Here is a 27,243-nt window from a genome sequence, read left to right as displayed (position 1 = left end):
CAAAGAAGAGAGCAAAAAATGAAAGGTGATGCATGTAACAAAACGAAGAGAGAGAGAGAGAGACAGAGACAGAGAGAGTATTTAAAAACAAAATGCCAAAAAAAAAAAAAAAATCGTATTAGATTCTCTATTGGATCATTTATATTGACCAGATTCATCAAGTTTTTAGTGACCATGGTTGATACAGTGATTATGTACATGGAGTTCTCGATGTTAGAGCCATGCATGAAAATCAAAGGTTAGAGTGACACGCCAATGGTAATGGCAAATCCAATTGTACGCTTTTTAGTGAGCTCGGGTCATTAGCCAAGGCCGAGCCCACTTGTGGGTAGGGCTCGGCCCATTAGTCCTTGGAATAACCTTGTCATTCACAAAATATTCAACTATAATACCTGTTTATTTACTTCTAGGTTCGGACAGACAGACGACCGTTAGATCTTCAAATTTTTCCCAAAAAAAAAAAAAAACAAAAGAAAAACAAAAAGTTGAGAGAGAGTCAGAGAGAGTAGATGCCGCCTCCACGTGGGGTTGTTTGGAAACTTGAAATGGATTTGGAGAAAGAGAGAGAGCAGCGATTTCAATACAATGGAAGGTGGGTTTGCGTAGAAAATCACAACAGATACTAATAAACTATAAAGTGGCACATGGCTGTGATCGTAGCCTACAGGCTACACACCTGCAAAAAAAACTACAAAAAGGAAAAAATGTCTCGCATTAGGAATATCTCACTTCCCCATTCCCTGGATCTTTCACTTTCCTCCACTTGCGAGTTAGTTCGAGAAAAGACTCCATTTTTCCCGAGAAAATGTTAGGAGTTCCACTGTGAAAGTTCGTGGGCTGTTGTTGTTGTTGTTAATGTCAGAAATGGGGGAGGTGATAATACAGCAAGGGAGGTCTCTGGCAGAGACTCCAACTTATTTGGTTGCTTCATTGGTAACGGTCATGGTGTTTGTGTGCCTTCTAGTGGAGAGGTCAATCTACAGATTTGGAAAGGTAAGCAGGAGAGAGGTTCTTGATAATGCTCTGTTTGCTTTCTCAGGAAATGTGGGAAAACGAGAGAATCTTTGTTCTTTTGGTCTTGTGGAACCCACTTAATGATTAATTATGTTTGAAGAAGTGTTAAAGGTTATGAGAGCAGAATCTTGTAATAATGCTCTGCTTGGTTGCTGAGAAAATGTGAGAAAAATCCTAGAGAATCTCAGGAAATATAAGAGAGAAACAACTATGTCTTGCCTTTTGGCAGCTAAGACAAAATTGGGAAAAGGGTATAAATCATAATGTTGAACTTTTCCCTGTTGTTTGGGATATGAAACAGATAATTTGCTAGAGATATAATAATCTCTCTTCAAGTTGGAGAATCTAATTCTCATGTTTGCTGTGTACAGTGGTTGAAGAAGACTAGGAGAAAGGCTCTTTTTGCTTCTTTGGAAAAGATTAAGGAAGGTTTGATTTTCCTGCTTTGTTGTTGATGATATTGAGTGAGCATTGAGAGACTACGCAAGCAATATTTAAGTGGGATTTTTTTTCCTTCTTGTTAGAGCTGATGCTGCTTGGGCTTATATCTTTGTTGTTGGCACAATGCGCAAGGGGGATCTCCGAGATCTGTGTAAATTCATCTCTTTTCAGCAGTAAGTTCTATCTTTGTTCAGAGAAAGATTACGGAACAGATGAGCACATTATGCTTGAAAGTACTTTCTCTTCTACCAACTCTACCAATATTCCTCCAAAGGGTCTTTCATCTAATAAATGTGGTGAGGTAAATTAATTTTAATATTTGAAAATTTTTAGTATTTTTTGTGGTGAATTTACCTAACTAATTGCTAAGGGTTGATTGCAGGGCCGCGAACCATTTGTTTCATATCAGGGTCTTGAGCAGCTTCACCGCTTCTTATTTGTTCTTGGGATCACTCATGTTCTCTATAGTTGTGTGGCAGTTGGTCTGGCTATGAGCAAGGTATATTCTGAATATAATCCAACACATATGAAGGCATGAATGGGTTCATTGAAAATTATAAAGATGAAGATGGTCAAATTTCCTGTAACTTATGAGGGATTGCTCGGTTATTTCATGAAAAAAAAAAAATCGATCTTTGAAGTTTCCCAGTAATATTTTTTAAGTCATGATCTATCCTTTTAAATCAGGTCTTTCTAATGATCAATGTTTATGATTAGAAAATGAGATGAGATTGAAAGCCAACTTTTTTCATGGAAACTTGATATGGTCCAATCAATGTGACAAGATAGAATCTTTAGGTCCTATAAAGCATGATTCCGACTCCTTGGGGTTGACTACAGAGATCCTTTTCTTCATTTTGTCTCTGTTAGGTCCCTATTTTCCATTATACTGATTCAAATGCCTCTTGGAATACAATGATATGATTCCATTATACTTCAGAGGTTTATTCGTTTCTAAATTGTTTTGTCTTTGTAGATCTACAGTTGGAGGAAATGGGAAAGCCAGGTTAGCTTAGTGGCTGATGGGAATCCGCAAGGTACACAACAAAAAGGCTTTTATCTACACTTGTGTTAGCATACTTATTAAATTTCTTGACTATTAATTTCTTTAGCTTACAAATGAGAACCTGTGAGATGTTTTCCTTTGAAAGAGGAAAATCATGGGGAAGATAAAAGAAAGGGGAAAGCATTTATTAATGCCAACTCATCTTTACTTATTACTATAAAAAATTGCTTGGATGTATGCACTTGGGTATATGCACTAATAAGATGCTTTGCACCATATGCTTTGCATGGCTATGAGCTGAGCTGTAGGGCACTTTAATGCCATGCTTACACTTAGCATAAAGCATTAGATCAAGGAGCAATCAAATCATGAACTTTGATTTTTGACAGTTATGATTATAAGTGCAATCCAAAGGTCAGATTCATATGGTGCAAAGTGCAATCTAACAATCAAGATTAAATAAAGGTAAATGATAAGTGAGATCAATAGGTCAAGGAACCGTTAGTGATATTTAATTTCAAAATTAAATGTCCTTTAAAGAACAGACATGGAGCTGTTACTACTAAAAACATCATTTCTCCTATAAATAGTCCATTCTATTTATAGAAAATTCATTTGCAATTCATCTATAATGTCTCTTCTCTCCCAAAGGCTTATCCATTAAGATAATTTTTTTTCTTTTCTTTTCGCAGAAACATAACTCTTGGCAAAATAGATCAACTTGAGGGTATTCTGATTTTTTACTTCCTTTATGCATAATGCAGGCAAACAACATTCTATCCTACAGGTGAATTTGCTGCAATCCAATAGATATCAATTGAATAAAATTAGTGAGGGAAAATATTGTTTTAAGGAAAGCGAAACAGTAATGCATCCTGAAGCATTCTATCATCATCTTCTTCAAAATCAGAAACTTTACACCAACATAGCTGACCTATGAGCCCATAACTGTCCAGCCCATCTTGCCTACTTGTCCAATGTTTGCTTAATTTAGTTGACTTTCCACTTGAGCCAATCAAACTTGAATTCTTATTTGACATTTTTAATTAAGATCTCGAGGTTATTAATATATGATGTCTCTAACACAGCAGCATTCGAAAAAATGAATATGACTACAAACAAACAAGTTTGGTATTTGGCATGAATGCAAGAAATACTAATAGATGATGCTCCTAGTTAAAACTAGTCACATTTTTTGGTTCAGATTTGAGGCTCAAAAATGAAATGGGACAAAGTCTAACAAGTAAGAAGGGTTTTGAACACTCCATTAGTAAAGTCTGGAAAAAATATATTAAGAATACCAGCCTGCTATATGGTTTTATAGTATCAGCTATCAGTTGTGTGAAACTTGATGCAAGGAATCAGATTAATATAAGAAAAATGATTTTCCTAAAGAAATTTTTAGCAAGGTGCAAGCTGCTCCTTTATCACAGTGACCACACTGCAGATACAGTAGACCATAAATCCAAAAATGTTGAATAATTAAGGTTGTGTTGATGCTTTCCTTCTGAGCATTACACACTAATGATAGTTGCCTAAAATACCATTAGGAATTGCTGCAAGTATGAGATTAGCAACCTTCCAATTCACCCTCTGCCTCTTCTGCTGAGTCTTTAATTTATGTGCTAAGGGCAGTCAGAGGCGTGCACCACTATCCTGTTATGTATTATTGCTTCTTCCAATTGGTAGGTACTTTTAGTGTAATTTTTTGCTTTATCTGACCAAAATCTGATAGAGATGTATCTTGCATTTTTATCCTGATCTCTATCTCCCATTTGTCAAAACTATTAGCTATCTAATCTTGGATCTGTTTTTTAGCAAAGAAAATCAAGGTGATGAGGCGACAGACCACCTTTGTTTTCCATCACACATCTCATCCTTGGAGCAGGAGTCGGGTTCTCATTTGGATGGTGATTTTTCATCCTTGTTATGAACATGGAAATTTAGATTCAAATTGAATTTTCTTTTCTTTTTCCCTTATTCTTGTGAATGTGCTTTCTTCTTGTTTGAGATTGTTAGGTATATGAGCTTAAAATCTGCCTTTGCTGCCAAAAATTAAAATAAACAAAAGTAAAGAAGGGTAAATGAGCTTTAATATAATGCATACTGCATTCCTGCACTTTGGAAAATAAGATCTGAAGTATGTTGAGTGTGGTGGGATATTCAGCTAGGCAAAATAATTTTTGGGTGTTTTAAAAAGTTTGAAAGATATTGGAGGATTGACAGTGAGTGACTACTTTTCATAACTTAGTTTTCCTTTCACAGTTGATCAAGATACCAAGTAGGCAAAAGCAATTCCTGTGGTTTACCTGATTTACAATTAGCTCTATGTGGTATCAAAATAAATTTAGAGGTCCCTGAGTTATGCCAAAAAAACAATTTACTTCCTATAGTCAAATTCCGTCAACTAAATTAATGGATTCCGATAGTGTGATATGCCAGAGTCAATAAAATTATGATGCGTGTCCTATTTAAGTCGGTGTCAAAATTGGAAAGAAAAATCTTTCCTTTTATACTTCCATTGCTTGCACCCCAAAATAGGGGATTACCATCCTACATCAGTAAGCCTGAATTTTATTTCAAAGATAGCAATGAGAACAATGACCAACAACAGTTTCGAAACCAAATCTTCAAAGCCATTAGAGCAACGGAGTATCATTCAGAACATATTCATCAGTTAGTGTTCTTGAGCCCATTCTTTCACTGTTTCTGCAAAATAGCTGCATAAACCACGAGAAGGAGAGAAAAATCAGTGTTGCCAAATTTCTTCTAAGAAAGTTTGATTTTCAAGTAAAAGGATATAGCATATTTTCCCAAGCTCTAGTCATTTTCTCTTAAGTGAGGTTTACTCAATGTGATAATTTCAATAAGAATCAAGCATTTTCTGATGATATATATCACTTCTGTGGCCATCTGATTCATATTTAATTTACAGTATAAGGTTGATGCTGCTTCCGTTAATTTGAACCCACTATGTTATGTGCTTTAGCAAATCCATCTCCATCCATAAGCTATTCTGATGGTAAATCAATACAAACATCTGACAGTCACTTTGACATGCTCTTATATAATAATTCACAATACACACCTAGTGTCTATATTTCGGTTGGTTTTCATTTCTTTCTTTTGGATAAGGTCACATCTATGTTTTTTTTTTTTAATTTGTCTTCAGCTTTCAAGTTTCTGTAAGGTAAAGTTGATATTTATGGTCTTATGGTACAGCTCTGCTTTCTGCGGCAATTTAGGAGTTCTATACAGAAATCAGATTACTTGGCACTGCGTTTGGGTTTTGTCAATGTGGGTATCTTGTCTTTTATTGATACTTTTTCTTGCATGTTGTTATATGGTTTCTTTGCCAAAGGCAACAAATCTATTACCATTATCATAGTTATATGGTTCGATGTATATGTTCCCTTCATTATAATCTCAGACAATTCTGCATGGCAAATATCAACTACATAAATAAGAGGCAACTGGATGTCATAGCAGAATTTCATTTAACAAAGGCACATGTCTGGCTGTCCGACATGAACATGAATACGTAGTGCCAGAAAATCAAACTTAAAATGAAGCGTAAAGTCCTTTTTGGTTGTGATTATACCAAGAATTATGCCAGAGACATGTTAGTCAATAATTGTTAAGGGCAAAGAAACTACGACAGCAATGCTGCTCTATGATGTAGTATGATGTGCCATCCTGATATACACACGCCCATGCATGCACATGCTGAGACACACACACAGACACAAATATACATATGTGCATGAATTCTTGTTTAATTTACTCAAATTGGAAGTAACAGTATATTGATTCCTTTGTGAGTCTGAATCTGATTACCCCCTCCTTTACATATGAGTTTCTTGTCATAAGCAAAAATCATAATCAACATACGCACCAAAAACATAAACACAGAAACACAGTATAGATTATGCAGTTGGCTTACATCAGGAATAAACCACATTGGTTCCTTTATAAGTCCTGATCTTTTCTTATCGTATGTTTGCAGTATTTTCACTATTTTTTCTTTTTATTAGCTAAAGTACGATCTACAGATGTACCAACAAGATCAAAGAAAAGTACAGCAGACATCAGTTGCTATTACTTTAGTTCTTGCGTTTTAATGTTCATTAATGACAATAATAATAAGTCTTATACTTATATTTGTCAAACTTATTTTGTCTTTTTCACTGTCTAATTTTCTTTCAATAGCTTAAATCCTTGACCTTCCAGGTGAAAATAGACGCTAGAAGGTGTACAGTTATTTGACATTTTTTTATCGTACAATATTATTATGAGAACTGTTACATCATTGTATTACGGTGTTCGTTCCTCAACATTGAATATCATTTATCCCAAATGTTTAATATCATATTATAATTTTACTGAATTTAGTTGCAATTTTCTTTGTATCCAGAAGCACAAACTGCCACCTTCTTATAATTTCCATAAATATATGGTTCGGAGCATGGAAGATGAACTTCACGGTATCCTAGGGATTAGGTATGCACTTTTTTGCATCGGATCACATTTTTTCATTCAACTCCCAATTGGTTGATGGTATATTAGTTGATGGTATATCACAAGTTTAATGCGGAAACAGATGAGAGAGAGAAAATGGAGAGTGGCAGATACTAGGGAGTTATCAAACATGGCTGAGGTAGTTATTGAGAGTGGATAATGTGCTGTAACTTCTAAAGTGTTTAATATGTAAGATCTATGGTGGATCACTGATCACTCAGCCGCATTGCACCCTATATGTGCGTATGTTATTTACTGAGCAAAGTTGATTGTACTTGTTACTGAGAGTGGATAAGGCTTAAACCTTGCCATTTTACGCATGGTGCAACGGTTTCCTCTTGATTACTTTTCTTTCTCTCTGATGGTCAAGATTAAGTGCTTTTTGGTAAAATGTGCAATTGAATGGTTAGAATTTAATGATTGTTAGACGATAGTTATTTTCCATTAATTACAAAAATACATGTTTGTCAATGAACAAACAAGAAAACTATTGAGATGCACGAGCTAATCACATAGTAACATGCCTTTCTGAACACTTTACTGTCATTTTTCAAGTTGTGAAGTTTTTGCACTAACAAATTAGTCACTCTGAAATATCTCAGATACATGAGCTAATCGCATGCATGTTTTCCATCCAAAATAACAGCCAAATTTGACACAACGTGTAATTGGAGTTATAGTTTGGGGAGGTAAAGCGTAATTCACCCTAAATTTAAATAGAATGAATAAGCAAAAATTAGTGCAGAGGATTATACTGTTAATGCAACTAACACTAAAGCAACAATAAAGCCCTTGTATATTGCATTTCAGTTCTGTAAGAGATTGTCATGTTAGAACTTTGTAGGATTGTATCCTTATCTGATATTTACACATTTGTGAATTCTTTGACTGCTAATGCTCTTGCCTTTTTTGGGTGAACAAGTATGTCTCTTCCTTGTCAGCACCTCAGCATAAAGGTGACTAAGAACCGCATTGACTTGTTGATCCTTTTTTGATACATGATTTGCCACTGCCTTGTCCCTGCAGCTCAACCAGAACAGTCGCCTAAAATAATACCAATGCACTCTACCTGACCATTTAGGAACGAGTGGAGGAGTGGACCTTTTTAGAAAATCTCAAGAATCTCTTGTTCAGCCATGTGAAATATAGGATTACTGTTAATAACCACTGAATGAACCGGCTGCATTATCTGAAAGCAGATAGATGAAACATTGCCAAAAATGTAGTAAAAAACAACTACAGTAATCGTTTGGATTTGATACACAATGAGCCTGCTTCTCATCAGTTAAAACTGATTACCTTTTAACTTTGCAGCTGGCCGCTTTGGGGGTATGCAATTGTGTGCATCTTCATAAATATACATGGTAACCTGTCATTTCTTCAAAATGCAAATACAGAGAACTTGGATTTTTGCTTTTTTCTTTGTTTTGGCTTGCTCTTATTTCATGAAATAGTTAGTCATCTAATTGCTACAGGTCTCAATATATATTTCTGGCTTTCTTTCATCCCTGCCATTGTAAGTATACAGTCACTCATCATGTCATTATATGGAAATCTATGTTCTTTATAAATTAACAGTTTTCGTGTTCACTTGTTCGAAAAAGCTTGTCATGCTGGTTGGAACAAAGCTTCAACATGTTGTCTCCTCTTTAGCACTTGAAATTATGGAACAAAAAGGTCCATCTGTTGTGGGTCAAGTAAAGCCACGTGATGATCTTTTTTGGTTTGGGAAACCAGAGATATTATTACGATTAATACAGTTCATCATATTTCAGGTAGTGATAAGTGATTCATATCTTATTTCTCGTTTATGATTTGGATTGTATTCTCTTCATTTGATTCAATCATCATCATCTTTCTTTTGCATGCAGAATGCCTTTGAGATGGCAACATTTATCTGGTCAATGGTAAGATTAGACCCTCTCTCTCTCTGCGTTTGTGTGTGTCAGTAGTTTTTTTTCTTTTTCTTTTTTATTTTTTATTAAGTTATTTTCATAAAAGTGGTTCTTTCCTTGAGAAATACTGTTAAAAGATTGGGGGAGGGGGCAAAGAGAGGAGTTTGTATCTCTTACAACTGACACTGATGATGTGAGCTTATTTTTCGTTGACAAAGTGTTCAAGCCTCTTTGAACACTTGCCTAATTGCAAGGCACATGATGGTTTAATATTTTAGCTTACACTATATAGAGTAACCAAGTTCCACAGGGTGCAGGTTCATAATACAACCAAAAATTCAAAAACTGCTTTGAGTGGCTTTGTTTTTTTCTTCTGAAACTTTGAACTTAAATTAACAACAGATATGTGTTTTCCTTGTTAATTGCAGCAATGGCTGATGCATTAGATAGTTTGTTGTATGCTTCTCTTTCTGTCATAGGAAATGCAGTTACGATGGTTTTTTATTTATTTTTTGTTTGCTTAGTGGGGATTCAAGAAGAGATCATGCTTCGTGAAAAACCATTGGATGATAGCCATTCGGTTGGCTTCTGGGTATGTTTCTTTCTCAATATGTAATTCTATTGCAAATGTGCAAATTTCTAGTCACACCATTACTCTTGGTAATGCATATGAATGTGTGTTTACTTCTTCTTCTCCTTTTTTTAATATGACTGTGGTGTCTACTTGCTCGTATTATGCTCTAAGGAAAATGTGCAAATCTATGGTGTTACGGTTAAATCACCACTTGTCCCAAAAGTGTAAGCTGATAGGAAAGGGTAAATTTAATCACTTAATCAATACTTTAACATTCCCTCTCACATGTGGGCTCAAACTCTCTTTTAATAGGTGAAGCTTAACACGTGGAATATTTAATTTAAATAGGAGGTGAGTTGACAGAGTCAAGGTTTGAACTCAAGATCTCTAGCTCTGATACTATGTAAAATTATTACTTATCCTAAAAGATTAAGCTAATAGGAAGATGTAAATTTAATCACTTAATCAATACTTTAACAGTTACAAATATTAGGCATATGTAAACTAGGTTTCAACATCTTGTTCCTCTACCTTGTTTATTCTGTCATAGATAGTTTTATCCTTCATTTACCCATGTCCATTCGCCACATCTCATATAGGCCTAAGTTCTTTTCTAATCAAGCATGCTTAAAAAATAATATTATCTAAGCGCAATGGTTTTCTGCCGGCTTGAATAATCTTAGTCACTCAAATATTATAATGTAGAATGGCACCTGTGGTGGACAAAGTGCACTTTGAATTTGAAATTTGCATCTTTTTTTGCATTCTTTTATTTGGAAGACATATATAGTACTTCTGCATAATATCATTAACTCTGTCGCATGCTTGATCAATTCTAATGTATCAATATTAGGAATCATAACTGCATCATAATCACAATTGAAGTAGTTTGAATTCTAATATATCAATATACTTTTGCATAGCTGGTCAACAGTTGGAATAAAGGAAATTATGGATAAATTGATTGACAGCAAGCAAGAAATTGTCATATCTTATGAACATGGAACCTAAAGTTATGCAGGAAAAATTGCTAACTTTTTGATAAGTTGAAGATAAACCTACCCTGATTATAGCTGTTAAATGAGACTACAGCAGACAAAGCTTCATACTCAAATGTCCATTCTAATTTTCACCTTTGGCTTTTCCAAAATCTATGGAAAAACACTATCACTGTCACATGATATTTCACTTCCATGCCTCATCTTGAGGATGCAATTCTTCAAAGAATATAGACAAGTTCTGCATACCCTATTGTGCTTTATAATTTAAAAGTACCCTACTGTAGCAGAAATTTTGGGGCTAAAAGCAAATTGGATAGTAAGATTAATCTTTTTGGTTTGAAACACTTGGTTTCTTGGAGCAAAGCTAATTCTAGGCTTTTTTGTATATATATATACATGCTAGAAGTTATTATACAAGAGGATTATCTTTATAGACTTGAGGCTGCTGACAAGAGTCTTTTCACTTATTTAAAACTAAAAACAAATGTAAGTGGCAGCAAGCAAGTCCTATAGACTCCAAATGTGATGTCCAAACTAACCTTTCAATGGTGTATTGTTATATGAATTTTTGCCACCACTGTGTAAATTGACTATCATTGCTCCTGTCAACTGTACATGTTTAGATTCGGTTTTGGCATTTCTAATATTCAACTAAATATATAAATTAATAATTAATAGACAATGAGATAGCCGGGACTATTAATTTGGAAGAGACAAAAATAAATGTTACAAACAAAAAAAAAAAAACCCTTAGTTTTTTTGCTAGTGTTAAAACTCAAGTTATTAATTTATGATCAAACTTCATGGTGATTCTTTATGAATTTGTTAGGTGGTTATATGCATCTTATGATTTTCCATTTTGGTAACTGCAGTATTCTTGTCCAGTTCTGGTGTAGCTACAGCACGGTGCCGCTCAATGTAATTGTTACCCAGGTTAGCATATACTTTTAACTGATAAATATATTGCCGTATTTCGAATTGATAGTTTAGACTTATAGTATAGGCGGCATAAATGAAATGAAAAGTAATGAATCACAGGACCTCTACAACTGCATTCCTATTCAAAAGGAATTGTTGCCAAGAACACATGAAATAGTTAGTGAAATTAAAGAACATGTGAAATGGTAAAAAAAAAAGGGGGGGGGAACAAACCAACTTTTACTCAAGAGATCCGGCATCAAAAGTTTTTCCTTGGAGATGCTTCTACAACTCCATTAATCATATAAACATTTACCATGCTCATCATAGATTTCCACAAATTCCTCTAAATCCCGAATATCAATCAGCTTCCTCCTTGTCCAATTTTGTGTACAAATCAAAGTCTCAATGGTATTGGAGACAATGAATTTATAAAGGGACCCAATATGTGACCCCCAATATCAAAATTTCAATAGGATCCATAACCCATCAAAATGAAACTCTCAACAATTATTATGACATTCCTGGCTGGGTTTACTTGTTCCAAATCATTTTGGGCCTCAAAATCCATTAATGGTTATGTTTGGCAAAGGAATGGCGTTAGGAAGTAGACCGGTACTGTAGCAGATTTGATTGATGTAAGAGAAAAAAGTAAGAATGTTTCGTATAAAAAAGTAAAAAAATTTGTTTTGTAGTGATTTTTTTTATTTGAATAGTAATAAAAAGTGATTGATTTGATGTAAAAAAATAAGAATATTGGGATTGATTTTGAGAGGAAAAGTGTAAAAAAAAAAAAAATTGGTTTTGGGTCATGGGTCCTCTTTCCAGTCCGGCCTCTTGCCAAACATAACCATTGTTTCCATCAATCTCTATGTTGTTTTTCAGCCCAACCTCAATTTTTATGTTCTTTTCAATTCAATCCTTAATAGTGTTCCCCATTTATACTACAAAGACTAGTTGATGGAGTCCTTTGTACTTTTGGTCAATTTTTTAGATTTCTTGAAGTTTCTTTCTTGTTGGGATTTGGGTTGTAGGTCCCATAAATATGTGATCAGAACAATTCTTAATTTTCATCTTTTTCAAAATTCAAAATCCAAAACACTTCTCAAAACTTTACCAAATTAACCTGGGTTTTCTTAAGGTTTCCATCCACACCATCATCTCTTATATGATTACATTCACCTTCATGAACAAGATGTCATCTGTTCTGCTCATTTATTCTCTGCAAGCCAATCTTACCCTTGTCACCTCCATCCATTAAACTTGATTTCTATAATGGAAGCTTGTTCTGCGTGATAGTTGTTAAACTAATAATTAAGTAATTAAATTTATTTCTTCCTATCAACTTAAGCTTGTGAGATAACAGGTAATTTAACATTGTATCTCAACATGTAAAATATTTAATTTAAATGGGGAGTGAATTGACAGAGTCAAGGTTCGATTTTAGGACTATTGGCTCTGATACCATACTAAATCACTATTTTTCTCAAAAGCTTAAGCCGATAGGAAGAGGTAAATTTAATTACTTAATTATTAATTTAACAATAATAACTACTTGAAAGGAAATTGCCAAAGATTTCTTCTCTTTTAAATCATAGAAGCCTTGAAGTAATTCAGCTCATACAAATATACGCGGCAGATGAAAAATTTGTGTACCATATAATACGCGTACAATAAAATCAATCATTTTCTATCGGTTTACGCTTGATGATTTCAGATGGGATCGCGGTGCAAGAAAGCATTGGTTGCAGAGAGTGTGAGAGAATCACTCCATAGCTGGTGCAAGAGAGTGAAGGAGAAGTCTAGAATACGCGATTCGGTGCACTCACACACCACAAGATCAGTATGTTCACTTGAATCAACGGTGGATGAGAGGGATGAAATAACAGTTGCATCTGATACGTTGTCTCGAAGCTCTTCCATGGGGTCACTGAATCAGGTGACTGTGGAGTCAAATGAACTAGTGCAGCAACCAGTGGTTGAAAGTTGTGAGAGAGATGGAGAATATTCTTTCAGGGTTGAAGAGTATTTGTCTGATTCTCTAAGGGTAAGCGGATCACTCCCTCCCACCAACGATGAAGATGACAGTAGTGAGGAAGGGAAAGTTGAGACTCTCTTTGACTTGTTTCACAAGATATGATGAAGGCTTAGGCATAGGCTTGTTTATGCAATTAACAGCAGCATTATATTGCCATTGTTGTTTGTTCAAGCTATTATTATTTAAGTTAATCGGATTAGTCTTAATCACACTCATTTGGTAAGGTGCCATGATGAATGTATAATCAATGGCTCAAAATAATAATAAAAATAATAATAATAATAATAATAAAAATAAATAAATAAAAGCAATTTCCTTTGACCAGAAGACGTAGAGCGATGATTGATGTGTAATCTTAACTGATGTTCTAAAATGATGTACATAATCCTAGTTGTCATTTTTGAAAGTTAGAAATTAATAATAATACGTGCTGTGTTTTTAATTGGGTATGACATAATAAAGTAACAGATTTTGTTAAGTTAATTAACATAAATTGATTTCAGTAAATATTTAGGCTAACTGCAAAAACTTATAAATTATTATAAATTATTTTTTATACTATAGGAAATAATTTGTAATATAAGCCAACCATATTGACTAATTTTACATTTATCCTTTTTATTATATAAATTCCTAGCGTACAATGTTAGCTTGGTATATAATTTTAACAAATCTACAATACCCCACGGCAAAAAATTTTATTGTTATATCACTACTTATCTTAAAAAAAATAATGAATTTAAATATTTTAATATATATTATAACATTAAATTTATTGTGCAGGTTTAAACTTTTTTTTAATAAAAAAAAAATTAACACAAAATATTTAATTAAAATAAAATATAAATGTTTGAACTCAAATTTTTTTTCTTTTTACTTTAATACTATTTTAATAAGTAAAAGTTTGAGCTTGAATGTCTTAAAATTAAAATATTAAAATATTAATTAAATAATTAAATTCAACATTTCTGCTAGTTTCAACTTTTCCGCAAGCTGATATTTAACATCTATATCCACGTTCATTTTATATATATATATATATATATATATAAATGGAAATTATAATTATTTATAGGAGTATGAAGTAGAGCTACTAGAAATTGTAAATTGCAGTATGCACACACACAAACATATAGATATATATATATATATATAGAGAGAGAGAAAGAGAGAGAGATCCAATTATGAGCAAAAAAAAAGGCATGAAATGGAAGATGATAATTATTGATAAACTACAACATTTTTCATTTGTGACTGCAAACGAAAGGCAACAAAAAACATAAAAATAGAAAACCAACTCGTTGATCTAAAAACATAAACGACGACATGTAGCCAGCCAACCGACAAAACATTATAAAGTGACAGAGGGAGAGAGAGCAGCTATGAACTCAAGTTCCTTAAGAATCCTCCGTCAGGGCCTCCTCCTTGTGGGTCTCAATTACAACGTTGCCCTGCGGGTAAGCAACGCACGTGAGAACCCACCCGCGTCCAAGCTGGTCGTCGTCGAGGAAGCTCCCGTCAGACTGATCCACGGGGCCTTCCACTACTTTCCCGGCGCAGGAAGAGCAAGACCCCGCCCGGCAAGAGTACGGCAGATCGATCCCAAGCTCCTCCGCCTGGTCCAGGATGTACACGTCATCCGGGCACTCGAACTCTTGCGGCCCTTCAGGCGTAATGAGCTTCACCTTGTGAACAGCCATGGCGGTTATCCGCCCACCGCGGCCGCCCTTTACGCCGAAAAGAGCCTGCCCGACGCTGGGGAGTGACCGGAGGCTTGTCACCGGCTGCCGGCGGACGAAGGAGGTGCTGACCATGGTGCCGGAGAGAGCAGCTGCGGTTGCCATTTTTTTCTTTATTTTCTTTGTGTGTTTTTTTTTTTTGGTTGGTTGGAGAAGAGAGAAGGAGAAGAGTTGGGATATGGCAGAGAGGCAACGAAGTGTTGATAACGGGGAGGGTGGTGGAAATATAGAATGGAGTGAGGTGGCATCATACCCTATCTTCCACGTGGCAACCTTTTGTGGTAGGTTTTATCTTTTTATTATCACCTCAGGATTTATTGGTGACTGTGGTTGACACAAGCCTCTGCTTCCTAATGGACCAACTTTTTTGTTTGTTTTTTTGGCGTTTCGTTTCAAGGAGGAAAGGATCTTTTTCCTTATTCTCTTTGAATCTCCATACCTTATATTTACAGAAGAAGAAAAAAAAAAAAAAAAAAAAAAAAACACATACCACCTCAAATTATCATCCAATTGACAATATCCTCCCAAATTTTCAATTGTAATAATGTCTTTCTAAAACTATTAAAACATTGTCAATATTCCCTTCAACTACCCTTAGTAAAATAAAAACAAGGGTTAAATATTAAATATTCCTTGAGTTTAATAACTTTATTTTTTTTTCTTTGGGGTTTGGTTTTTATCACAAGAGGTCTCTGTAGTTTTGATAAATGACCAAGTTAGTCCCACCATTAGTTGACCTAACAAAATTTCACGTGGACCAATAAGATATTGACACGTGGTACCTACATAATTTTTTTTAAATAAAAAAATAAAAAAATAAAAAGGAAAAGAAATTGGGGGTGGCTCCTTGGCCCCCTTTGGCCATGGGGGTGGACATCTGGGCGGATGGGGGTGGCCGAGCCACCCCCATGGAGCCTAGGGGGTGGCCGAAACCACCCCCGGGTGGTCAAGTCACCCCCATCCGGCCAGATGAAGGTGGCCAGGCCACCCCCATGGCCAAAGGGGGTGGCCGAGCCACCCCCAAATGGCCAAGCCACCCCCAATTTTTTTTTTCCTTTTTATTTTTTATTTTTTTAAAAAAAAATACATTTTTTTTATTTAAAAAAAAATTAAGTAGGTGTCACGTGTCAACATCTGATTGATTCACGTGGAATTCCGTTAGGTCAACTAACGGTCAACTGACAGAGGGACTAACTTGGTCATTTATCAAAACCACAGAGACCTCTTGTGATAAAAACCAAACCCCAGAGAGGGAAAAAATAAAGTTATCAAACCCCAGGGCTATTAAGTATTTAACCCTAAAAACAAAAATACTAAATTCTTCTTAAAAAAAAAAAAATCGTTTAAACAAAAATACTAATACTACACTTGACACAAGCCTCTGCTTCTTGAATAAATTTCCGTTTAAAAAAAAAAAAAAATCGTTTTTAAGAAAAATAAAAAAAAACAAAAATTAAAATTTTTAATTAAAATTTTCGTATTATTATATATATATATTTTTAATTTATATGGGTATTTTTGTCTTACTAAAAAATATATAGGGGCATTTTTATCTTTTTGCTAACTTTGGAGGGACAATAACATGTTTTGGTAGTTTGAGATAAATGTTGTCACAATTGAAAGTTTGAGAGGAACATTGTCAATTAGGTGATAGTTTGAGAGAGTACGTAGACTTTACTAAAATAAAAAAAAAAAAATTATATTTGGAGAATGGAAAAAATGAGAGTGAGCTATTTTTCAATTAAGACATGTTATGCATCATTCTGTCGATTATTTTTAATTATATGTAAACTTATATATAGGTCTCACAAATTTAATGATAAATTCACCAATTCACTATAAAAAATAATAAAAAAATTTTTAAAAAAAGTATGAAAAATAATTTTTATAATTTTCTCATTTCAATTTGGCTTTCTGGATAGATCTGGATGGTTGAACCACAATCACACACACAAAGTGCTTTTTAACAACAATGTCTACATTTTAGCCCCTCTATTAATTATTATTAACAAACAAAGCTGAAAAAATCGCATCCATAAGAGAAGTGACAGGTTTAAGGGAGGCATGACAACCACCAGTTACATATCGTTGTTTTAGTTTGTCCATTACTTGTTTGAGGTAGATAATGATGCATTGGATTGGACCAATACAGTAAAATCTGTGACTCATCATTTTTTAACCCAAAATTAAATTAATAACTTGAGATTTCATATAATTGAGTTCGAGTCAATTTTCAGATCAACTCACTTAACCATAGAATAACCCTCTCATAACTCATAAATTAAATTAGATATTTTAATTAAAAACCAAAACCCCCAAAAAGTATAAATTTATATAAATTTATTTTTATATAAAATTCATATACAACTCAAAATGGGTTGTATTTTGATCAACCGAACACAACTCGTGTCGCTCACTAATTTGTGAGACTCATTTTGAAGAGTTCGACCAATTTAACTAAGTAAATAAATTTGAATTTACCCATATCATGCTAATCCATAATAAGTCGACACCAATTATCAGCCCTAACTGAAAATCCTCCACACCATCATTTTTTTTTTTTTTTGGGTTCTAGTTCAGTTGCAATTCATAATCTCAAGTTCCCAACAAATCATCCAATCCCCGATATATACAACCCAACCAATTATGGATCATGGAAACACATGCTCAGGTATAAATGGAACGGAAACAATATCTATAAATTCTTACATATTGAGAAGCACAAAATTCATTACTGAAAGTCCCCCTCAGAAGTCCTTTGTCCCAAAGATGAGAAAGTTGCAGAAACAAAATAAAGAGAAGAATAAAAAAAGGGGGGGTTGGGGGGAATTAGGCATCAATCCTTGCACAAGGCAGCTATTTTTGTAAAGGGACAAAGAAGAAAAATAATCAAATAACAGGAGTCTGATATTTTGCTAAATTTGAAGACTATAGAGACAATTTTCTGCATCCTAAATTAAGGCTTTCACTTACAGCCGGGGAAAACACAAAAAATAAATCTCAGGGCATCCCCAGAAGAGAGAAAGAAGAATACATACCCATCCTCAAACCCCGTGATTTGAATCTGTTCACAAATGCAGAGTACCTCGTACACATGATGACCACAAGCCTCCTCTCATAATTTATTGTGTTTTACCAAAAGTGCTCAGGGAAGTTCTCTACTGTCTGTTTCCCCTCACAAGACTCCTAGTCACACTTGATGTTTCTGTAGATCCTCCTCACAAACAAATTAGAGCCCAAGTAACCAACAGCTCCTACACATTTAGAAAGACAAAATCAGTCTTCAATAAAGAAAAAAGAAAAAGAAATATAAGATCCCTAATAATTATGTTTCTTTTCGTTCAGTTGTTCTTAGCCTTGTATCAGCAGCAAAATCCACCAGCATGCGCAGTGGCAAAAATGACTACAAAGCTTGCTTCAAGGGAAGCCACGCACGCAGAGGGCAATTTAAGCTCAGAAGTCGACCATGGAAATTGAATGCAAATATAAAGAACCTAAGGCCTACATTTGAAAGGTCAAAAGAAAATTTCTTTTCCGCATCAGCTCAAAATTCAAACCAACTTTATTCAGTTCCTCTACAATTTATACTTCGACTAACAATGAGAGAATAAAAAAGTTTTGTACGATTTGAAGCACATGAGGGTTCAGTGACAGAATAAAAGAGTTGGAGATCCTTGAGAGCGAGCACAAGCACCCCATGAAAGATATATAAATAAATAACTCGAGGGAGCTTTTTGACATTCGATAATCCTAAAAGAATGTCAAAGAAGCAACAAAAGGCGGCAAGTATTACCATTTCAAATTCAATAAAATTGTGAAAAAAAAAAACTCACCACAGAGGATTCCTAAACCGAGACAAAACATCAAAGTGTATCCAAAATAGAAGCTTGTCTGAAAGAAGCCTGACATCTTGGTCTTCACATAATAGTAGTAGATTGAGTACAGGTACACATAGACAGCTGTCGAGGCAGCAGAGAAGAAAGAAGTCCACTGCCAATGATAGTTTTCAGCATTTAGCAAGAAGTATGCCCCGACAATAGTCACACATACAGTGACAATAATGAGAATCAGGAAAACCAGCAGCATAAATCCGTACACATAGTACACCTGTTGAGCATAAAGAGCAAAATAAGAATTACTCATGTTCAACATATCTCCAAACTTTATTGTGCTCACATACTGAATCTCTATTTTCAGCATAAAGTGCTGACATCCATCCGTCCAAAGACACCATTAGAAAAAAAGTAATACTCAGCATATATATTACAATACAAAATTCACAAAGAAGAAAAAAAAAATGGAAGTGTCTCAGTAAAACAGAATAAGCTTTCCTACGAATTAAATTCCTGTTAATTCAAACACTCTTAAGTAGGTATCAAATGAAATGCATTGCATTGTAATGAAGAATGTCAACCTTACCATGTAACAAGAAACCTCATTTTAACACTTATCACCATGTAAAAAATTGGCATGTTTCCTCAGGTACATAGTCTACAGACATTTATGTCATAGTTCATCGTAATTTTGAGAGGCAAATCAGTCATTGGAAACCCTGTATCCATACTTGTTAAAAAGCATTTTACAATGTCATGATATCACTTTTTTTTTTCTTCATTTTCACCAGCTAAGTATGGTAGTGATTCCACCATCTGCTGTAACTCCATCATAGACAATTAAGTTCATGCCTCTGAATGCCGCACAGAATGATCACTTAATAAAAATGACACCCAAATCTTCCAAATCAACCCAAATAACCCATAGAATTGTGAAACTCACCTTGTAATTCCAGAAGGACGTGAAAACAAAATACATCTCAATGAATATGCTGCCAAATGGTAGCAATCCACCCATAATTGAGACTACAGATGGTGTGAGATACCATTTTTTCTCAGGGATTGGACGAGGAATGGTCTTGACACGACAAGGATTGTTTGGAGCACCACTCCAGTTTCTTCCAACTACTGTACCAAGAAGTGCCAGAGGGAAAGAGATAAAACCCCAGATGACAAAGACAACTACCATTGTGCCAAAGGGAATAGCTGCTAAAGACCCATAGAAGATAGCAATCGTATTCAAGATGAACCCAATACCGAAGCACATAAACGGAAATAGAGATGCTGTGAGGATCATGGACTTTATCCAGTTTTTACCTGAAAGAACGACATGGAAGTTATGCAAAAATGTGGTAATGCAAACAAAATAACACCTCAAAAAAGTATTACAAAAGCTAAAACAAAACCCTAACGCATAAAACAAGAGAAAAGCATAAATAAGCAGATGAGGCTGCTAATGGTCAAAATGCTTACCCCCATTACGCGAGTACATCCCACCACTCACATAACCAGAAATGAATGATGTAAGAGCATAACATACAATGAAAGTTGTGACAATTGCGCCTCTCCTGAGACATATAGATAACAATTGAAGGATGCCATAAGAAAAATGAGAAGATGAAGGAAAACATATGAAGCTAATGATATTTGATGGCAGGATGATTGAGCTACCATCAAATGCATATATGTAACTGCTCAGGATTTATACACTGACCAAAAAGTCTCAAGAAATATGATGAAATAAATTATTCAAAATAATGTCCCATGTAGTCATTAGTGGCTTCTCAACATACCCGACATACAACATTCCAATAATTGCCAATAAGATGACGAGGAGGACAAGCAATGCTAGCTGGGCCCCTGTCCCAACAACAGCTGAAAGAACTACTAAACTGCGAGGAGGCCGAAAGACATCCCCATGCACCAGTTTCCAACCAGACTCTTCACTAACATCTCTTTCCTAAGAAACAAGTTCCATAATAGCAACCAAAACTTTGCAGTTAGCAACAACTACAGTTTCCATAGTTAAAAGGAGGGGGAAGAATAATCAACAACCCATCAACAAATGGGAAAAAAAAAACACAACATAAATATGAGTGAAAATAGCACTACCAGAGTCTCCAAATCATCATCTTCCCGAGCATACTTTGCATAGTCATTCCTAAGCGTCCGCATTAATATCATTGACACCAAACCAGTGAGGAAGATAACCATCATGAATGAGTTAAAAATGGAGAACCAATGGATCTGCGTATTAATGATGCACACATAACTCTCAATAACAGGCAAGAATGGGAATAGTGCATAATCAAGTAGCCAATGAAAAAACCATTAAATTATCTGAAATGATTTAGTCAGAAATAAGAAATTTGGAGCCCATGATACAGAAAACAAAGTGACACATGCACACACGCATGCAAAAGAAGAAGAAGAAGCAAGCAAGCATATCATGTTACCTGGTGCTCAAAGAAAGGGTAATCCAAATAAATATCAAAACGTCGTGCAAAAGTGACATTGGTTGGAATCCATTTGACAGAATATGTCATATCCAATACTTTTCCAGCTACCAATGGCTTTGGGTTTTCTTGAGTGATATTGGCATGAATAATCTGCAAGAATAGAGGCTTAACTATGATCCCAGAATAAATTCTAAACACCAATATAGAATTCATATGCAATCTGGAAATCCATAAACCTGATCTTTGTTGTATTTGATGATTATTTTCTTGTGCGTGTAAAGGACATGCTTGCCAATATCGCCATTCTTATCTTGCTGCCAATCACCAACAAAACCTGAAACATCGGAAATAAATCATGAGCTACCCAATTATATACAAACTCAAATAAAACAAACAAAAGCAAGTAAAATACATACCCCACATAGGCAGATCATCTGAACTTGTAGTCAGCACGCCGAAGATCAACATTGGAAAAGAGGCAAGAGATCAAGAGTAAGAGCTCCAATATAGTAAAAATAGAGGGAAAAAATGGCCCTAATACAAACCAAAAGAATGCATACGAAACATATACAGCAGCCTAAACATGCATTTTCTCCAGATTTATATAGAATAAGGCAATATATGGTCATTAGATCAACATATTGAAATCCATGTAGCAATATGCTACAATGAATACAAGTATATTGTGTTTTCAAAAGCTCGCAACCCTTCCATCTCCCCCCCCCCCCCCCCAAAAAAAAAAAAAAAAAAAAAACAAAATACAACAAAACGAAGGGGGAAGCCTCCAGCAAACTCTATTCTTCATTAGAATCAAAATCAAGTAGACAAAGTCTCTGAATTTCAGTTTGGAACTCTCAACTGCACAAGCCTGTAACTGTCTCAGCATTTCTAATTGCCATCAATGATTTAAGCAGCCCGAACAAATAAAATAGGTGAACGCGTGAAAATCATTTTAAGTGTCACATATCTTACATATCCATTCTAACTGCTTATAAATTAGAGTTATCATCTTAGAACAAGAATTGTTCCAGTGTTCATCTTGACAACTCTAAGATCATCAAAAAGGTATATGCTTGTGCAATTACACAAGGCATAGACCTTAGTGGAGGTAGCAAACTTTATACAAATAAAAAACCTAATTCATTTGTTGCTCTAAATGTACATAATATTATCTTAATTTTCATATGTATGTACTAAAAAATTTGTATGTATTCTCCTGAAATCAAAACACCATAGTATTGAGATTATCGGTATATCATCTCTGGCTTTGCTTTCCCCACCACAAAAGCAGCACTACTTGTATATTACCTCGCCTCCCTCCCTCCAGAACTCTATACTAATAGCATTTCAAATAAATAAATAATACAATTTATGGCAATACATGTTTCCCACATTTTTCTGGACCTTTAATAGCATTTCCCTACATGCTATTTATGGCAATAATGAATAATCAAAACCAAAAGAATTATGACAATGTACTAGTAAAACATCAAAAGATACATTGAAAAAAACATACCCACAAAGAATTCAAGCCAGTAACTATTCTCAACTGCATCCTTGAACTGTTTAACCTTTGCGTCATCAAGATTCAGACGACAAATGACAGCCCTGTCCACATTTTCTGTGCAAGGAAAAAGTCAGCATATACAACTAATTCAACTCAATTAAGCATTAATCCCAACTATATTAGAGTCAGCTCAATTAATCAACCCCACTCCACTATCAAAGTTCAAGTGATACGATGGAAATACATACTTTCAAACTTTATTGGGATCTGGCTATCAATAAGTTCATTTCCACCAAGGACTTCACCCAGACCACCCCATTTGTGAGCAGCACTGCCAGTTGAACCGCAAAATGGAAGGCTGTAATAATTGTATGTTTCTTGTGGATTATTATAGGGGCCAACTTTATTTACCCAAAGGGTAACTGGGTCATCTGGTTGATACTGCAAAAGAAATGAAAGGGGTATCAATAAACTTCTATAGCAGTTCAGGACAGAACGTAGACGTGACAAAACATAAGAAAACCATTGGACTCAAAAAAAGAAAAGGCTGCATTTCAAGCTATTTACACATTATAAGTTCAGTTCCTGCTGCACATACCACACAAAAACAACGTACACAGAAAGAATTTAGAAAATAGAAAAAGGCCAGTTCATCTTAGATAACTACTCTTTAAATAGGTCAAATAACCCATGTCCCCATATGAGATTGAGCCTATTACTTCACCCACTGCCCCTTGTTCAAGGAAGGAAGAATTCTACTTCTGATTTGAACACCATTGGCAGCTCATATGCTTCTTGTTCAATGAGCAAATGAAGGGGGAAAAAGCATAGATAACAACTGAAGAGGTTCAGAAACTTTCTTTCAACAAGCAAATGAAGGTAAAAGAAAAAAGAAGGAAAAAGAAAAACAGAAATTGCATATGGTAACCACTGAAGAGGTTCAATAACTTTCTATAGTGTACATGTTCTTTTTCTTCAATAAAAATGCATCTCCCCAGAACTTATTGCATAAGGATTGCATGTGCAAATTGCATAGACACTTGCAATTCATTAATTGCTGCGCTAGAAGTTGGCTCTCTTCTTGAAATGTAATAAATAAACGAAAGGAAAAAGAAGTCACTATCTCCTATGAGCTCAAAGCACAAATATGTTCTTAAGCACTAGAGTCAAAGCACCAATGCTAAGTTTTCTACAATAATTTTGATAAGCCTGCCAGTATAATTTCCAGAACATTACAGGCATATCCTTCCAAATCTCAAATCTCTCAGTACACATCCAATTAGAATCAGATCCAACTTATGGCATTAGGTCATGGGAATTAGCTATAAGCTGTAGGTCATCATTCGAGGTGCTTAAAAAGCATAAAAATACATCTTAATTCACAATGATACGTTCTTAGTGCTTAGAGGGCACCACTATTACCACTCTCACCATTAAAATCATAAGCACCACGACAATCCCACCAACCCCCACAACCAAATTTTCCACACCGACCACTAGCAGCTCAACTATCCTGCAACCAAATGACTTGCAAGCCCAGCTCCACCTCTATTCACACCCACAAAGACGACACCTATAAAATGTTAAACTCGCCCGAGATCTAACCCCTACACAGCGACCCTAATCACTACCAAATTCCCAATGTAACATACACACATACATAGACACTTACATAAAAAGCATATACACAATAATACACATATATATGAAATGTTGTGAATTGAGCGAAATTGAGCAAATCAGATGCATTGATGGGCATGAAAACCACTAAAGCCTAAATCAAATTCTAAATCTTGTGAAATGAAGCAAAGAAAATCAAATCCCAGAAGCGCAACAATCACGAATTCGGCAGATCTGAATCGAATTCAAGAACTCAACAAAAAAAAGAAAAAACACACAACGTGGTTAACAAGATCCACGAGTTGAATCGGCGAGTCGCGAGTCGGCAAGAAAGTCATCTCTAGGGTTTGGATTGAGAGGTAGAGGAACAGAGAGAGCAACTTTACCTTGTGATCTGACTCGGAGGCAAACGCAGAGGAGAGGAGGAGGAAGAGGAAGGGGAGGAGGGGGAGGGATCGGACGGTGGAGGACATGGAGATGGCCGGCGAACGTCGGATCTGACGGTCCAGATTTTGCCAAGGTACTCTTCAGACTTTCTATTGATTTGATTTCTTGAACCTCTTAACGCCCCTTCTCTTTTAGTGTGTGCAAGAGTCGAGAGAGAAAGGGAGACTTTGGAAAGCGTTTACTCGAAAACTTGTTTTTCTATTTTCTTTTACTTTCTTTTTTAAATTTTTGTTTAATCTGATTTTGTTGGGCTTCTCAGGCCCATCTAATGTTTTTGCCCTGGCCCAATCCAATATTTAATTTAGCAACAAATTTTTTTTTTTTTTTTTGACATGTCCGTACAAGAGGAGGGAGGGGGATTCGAATTAGTGACCTCCACTTCATTAAGTATGGTTCCAGCCGATTGAGCTACCTCTTGGGGACAATTTAGCAACAAATTTGAAGGAAAATGGAAGGGACTAAGGTTTCCTTCATAATGATTTGCCCTATAATCGTCTGCCACATGTCACATATCTACTGGCGACCATGCTTACCCCATGCTGAGAATAATAGGGAAAATTTTCTCAAGTTTGTGGGCCTCATCAAGTCAAAAGGCCTCTTTGAAGGTAAGGTCTTAAGTGCATGTGCAATTTTTTTTTTTTTTTTTTTTTGATGTGCAATATATTTTTAATGCAAAGAAATTGTACAGGATTTTCTCATATATATTTTTTAATGCATAGAAATCATGGGGTGTACGTAACATAAACTTAATTTTCTGTGACACACATAGTCAAGCCTGTATAATAGTAAGTTCATTGTTGTTATACAGTACGTATAAGTGCATTGTGTGACTTATGTCATACAATGTGATTATTGTTCATTTATTATAAATCGTATGTTAAACAAATATTTGTTTAAAGTAGATATAAGTATGTTATAAAAATAGTAGGCTCATGACTTATTTTTTGAAAAGTAAAGCATGCTCAATTCACAGACAGATCGCATATTAAAGTAAAACACTTTGGTAACGTTTATTTACCTCGCATATTCCTCCACACTCCTAGACATCTACAACTCCCCAATACTGCGAAACATACTATAATATTAAATACTGACAAGCAGGAAACCTAATTGAGCACGTGAAACACTAAACGCATAATAAAACCCTAATCATGCATATTTTAGTCTTCAACAAATGTTCGGCATTGAAATCGATCGTTCGGTTAGCAAGGATCGATCGTTCAATGATACAGTTTAACGTTTGACTGCCAGAATGCATGAAAGTCTCAAAACTACTTCTAAAACTCATTAGCCAACCTAACCAAGGTCTCTAATCATCATAGAAAGATATAGCAAGATGATATGATGTGGAAAGTAAGTTTAGAGCTTTTGAAAAGTTTAGCTAACCCATGCATGCTTATTAAAAATCTTGATGTAATATGCTTGGATGTTCTTGAAAAAACACATGGTACTTGTTTAACAACATAAACAGTAGATTAAAACTAAGAGGTACATGTTAATATGATAAAAACGAGGTTGAAACATAAGAGTTTACCTCCACTTGAAGATGAAGCCTTACCGAAGGTAATCTTTCTCTCTTCTCTAGGGCTGCTAGTGTGAAGGACTGACGAAAGTAGGGTTTTCTAAGGATAAGAATAGTTTTATAGAGATCTGGCACACTCAAGGGCTGAGGTGGCTAAAAGATAAAATTGTCCTCAAGTATTGTTGAATGTTTGGGGTAAACTCTAAACACTCCAATGGAATGTCGAACGTTCAACTAGGGCAATGTTGAGCATTCTAGTGGGATGTCGAACACTCACTTAGGGCAAACACCAATCATTCTAGTGGGATGTTGAACATGTTAAATTACCAGTTATCCCAAAAGTTTAAGTTGATAGGAAAAGGTAAATTTAATCACTTAATCATTAGTTTAACACTACCCCTAACATGTTGGCTCAAACTCCATTTTAATAGGTGAGGCCCAACACATGAAATATTTAATTTAAATGGGGGGTGAATTGACGGAATTAAGTTTCGATCTCAGGACCTTTGGCTCTGATACTATATTAAATTACCAGTTATTCCTAAGCTTTTGAGATAAAGAATCCTTTCTTCTAAAATTTATCCTGGTATCAGAGTGATTTGGTTAACAGCTTACGATCTTGGTTTTTTTTTTTTTTTTTTTTTTATTTTTATTATTATTGCTGCACAGCCCGTGTGGGCTATGCTCACACGGGGAGTGCCTTGTTGAAGC

The 27,243-nt window shown here is 35.1% G+C and overlaps 3 protein-coding genes across 3 annotated transcripts; 1 reads left to right on the top strand and 2 right to left on the bottom strand.

The window, feature by feature from the left end:
• The first annotated feature begins 855 nt into the window (after positions 1–855).
• MLO4 (Seven transmembrane MLO family protein) lies at positions 856–13,594 on the top strand. The gene is made up of 15 exons (XM_059578541.2): positions 856–993; positions 1,386–1,443; positions 1,539–1,756; positions 1,838–1,954; positions 2,432–2,492; positions 4,280–4,371; positions 5,684–5,758; positions 6,876–6,961; positions 8,294–8,343; positions 8,455–8,495; positions 8,584–8,754; positions 8,851–8,886; positions 9,399–9,466; positions 11,322–11,382; positions 13,085–13,594. Exons 1-15 carry the CDS (start codon positions 856–858, stop codon positions 13,505–13,507), a joined length of 1,695 nt encoding a protein of 564 aa, XP_059434524.2. The 3' UTR covers positions 13,508–13,594.
• A 1,010-nt stretch (positions 13,595–14,604) lies between these two features.
• LOC132191137 (ferredoxin-like) lies at positions 14,605–15,307 on the bottom strand. Its single transcript, XM_059606156.2, has one exon. The coding sequence runs from the start codon at positions 15,247–15,249 to the stop codon at positions 14,803–14,805; it is 447 nt and encodes a 148-aa protein (XP_059462139.1). The 5' UTR covers positions 15,250–15,307; the 3' UTR covers positions 14,605–14,802.
• Positions 15,308–17,818: 2,511 nt separating this feature from the next.
• On the bottom strand, positions 17,819–25,194 carry TMN1 (transmembrane nine 1). Its single transcript, XM_059591812.2, has 12 exons — positions 24,950–25,194; positions 23,192–23,384; positions 22,953–23,057; positions 21,853–21,870; positions 21,673–21,770; positions 21,434–21,586; positions 21,090–21,224; positions 20,771–20,937; positions 20,451–20,545; positions 19,921–20,294; positions 18,978–19,251; positions 17,819–18,398 (listed from the first exon to the last, which is right to left on the bottom strand). The coding sequence occupies exons 1-12, from the start codon at positions 25,034–25,036 to the stop codon at positions 18,331–18,333; spliced, it is 1,767 nt and encodes a 588-aa protein (XP_059447795.1). The 5' UTR covers positions 25,037–25,194; the 3' UTR covers positions 17,819–18,330.
• Positions 25,195–27,243: the final 2,049 nt, after the last annotated feature.

Source organism: Corylus avellana, chromosome 2, assembly GCF_965113065.1.
Source record: "Corylus avellana chromosome 2, dhCorAvel1.hap1.2, whole genome shotgun sequence".
NCBI classification, from domain to species: domain Eukaryota; kingdom Viridiplantae; phylum Streptophyta; class Magnoliopsida; order Fagales; family Betulaceae; genus Corylus; species Corylus avellana.
This window is presented reverse-complemented; position numbering and strand designations above follow the sequence as displayed.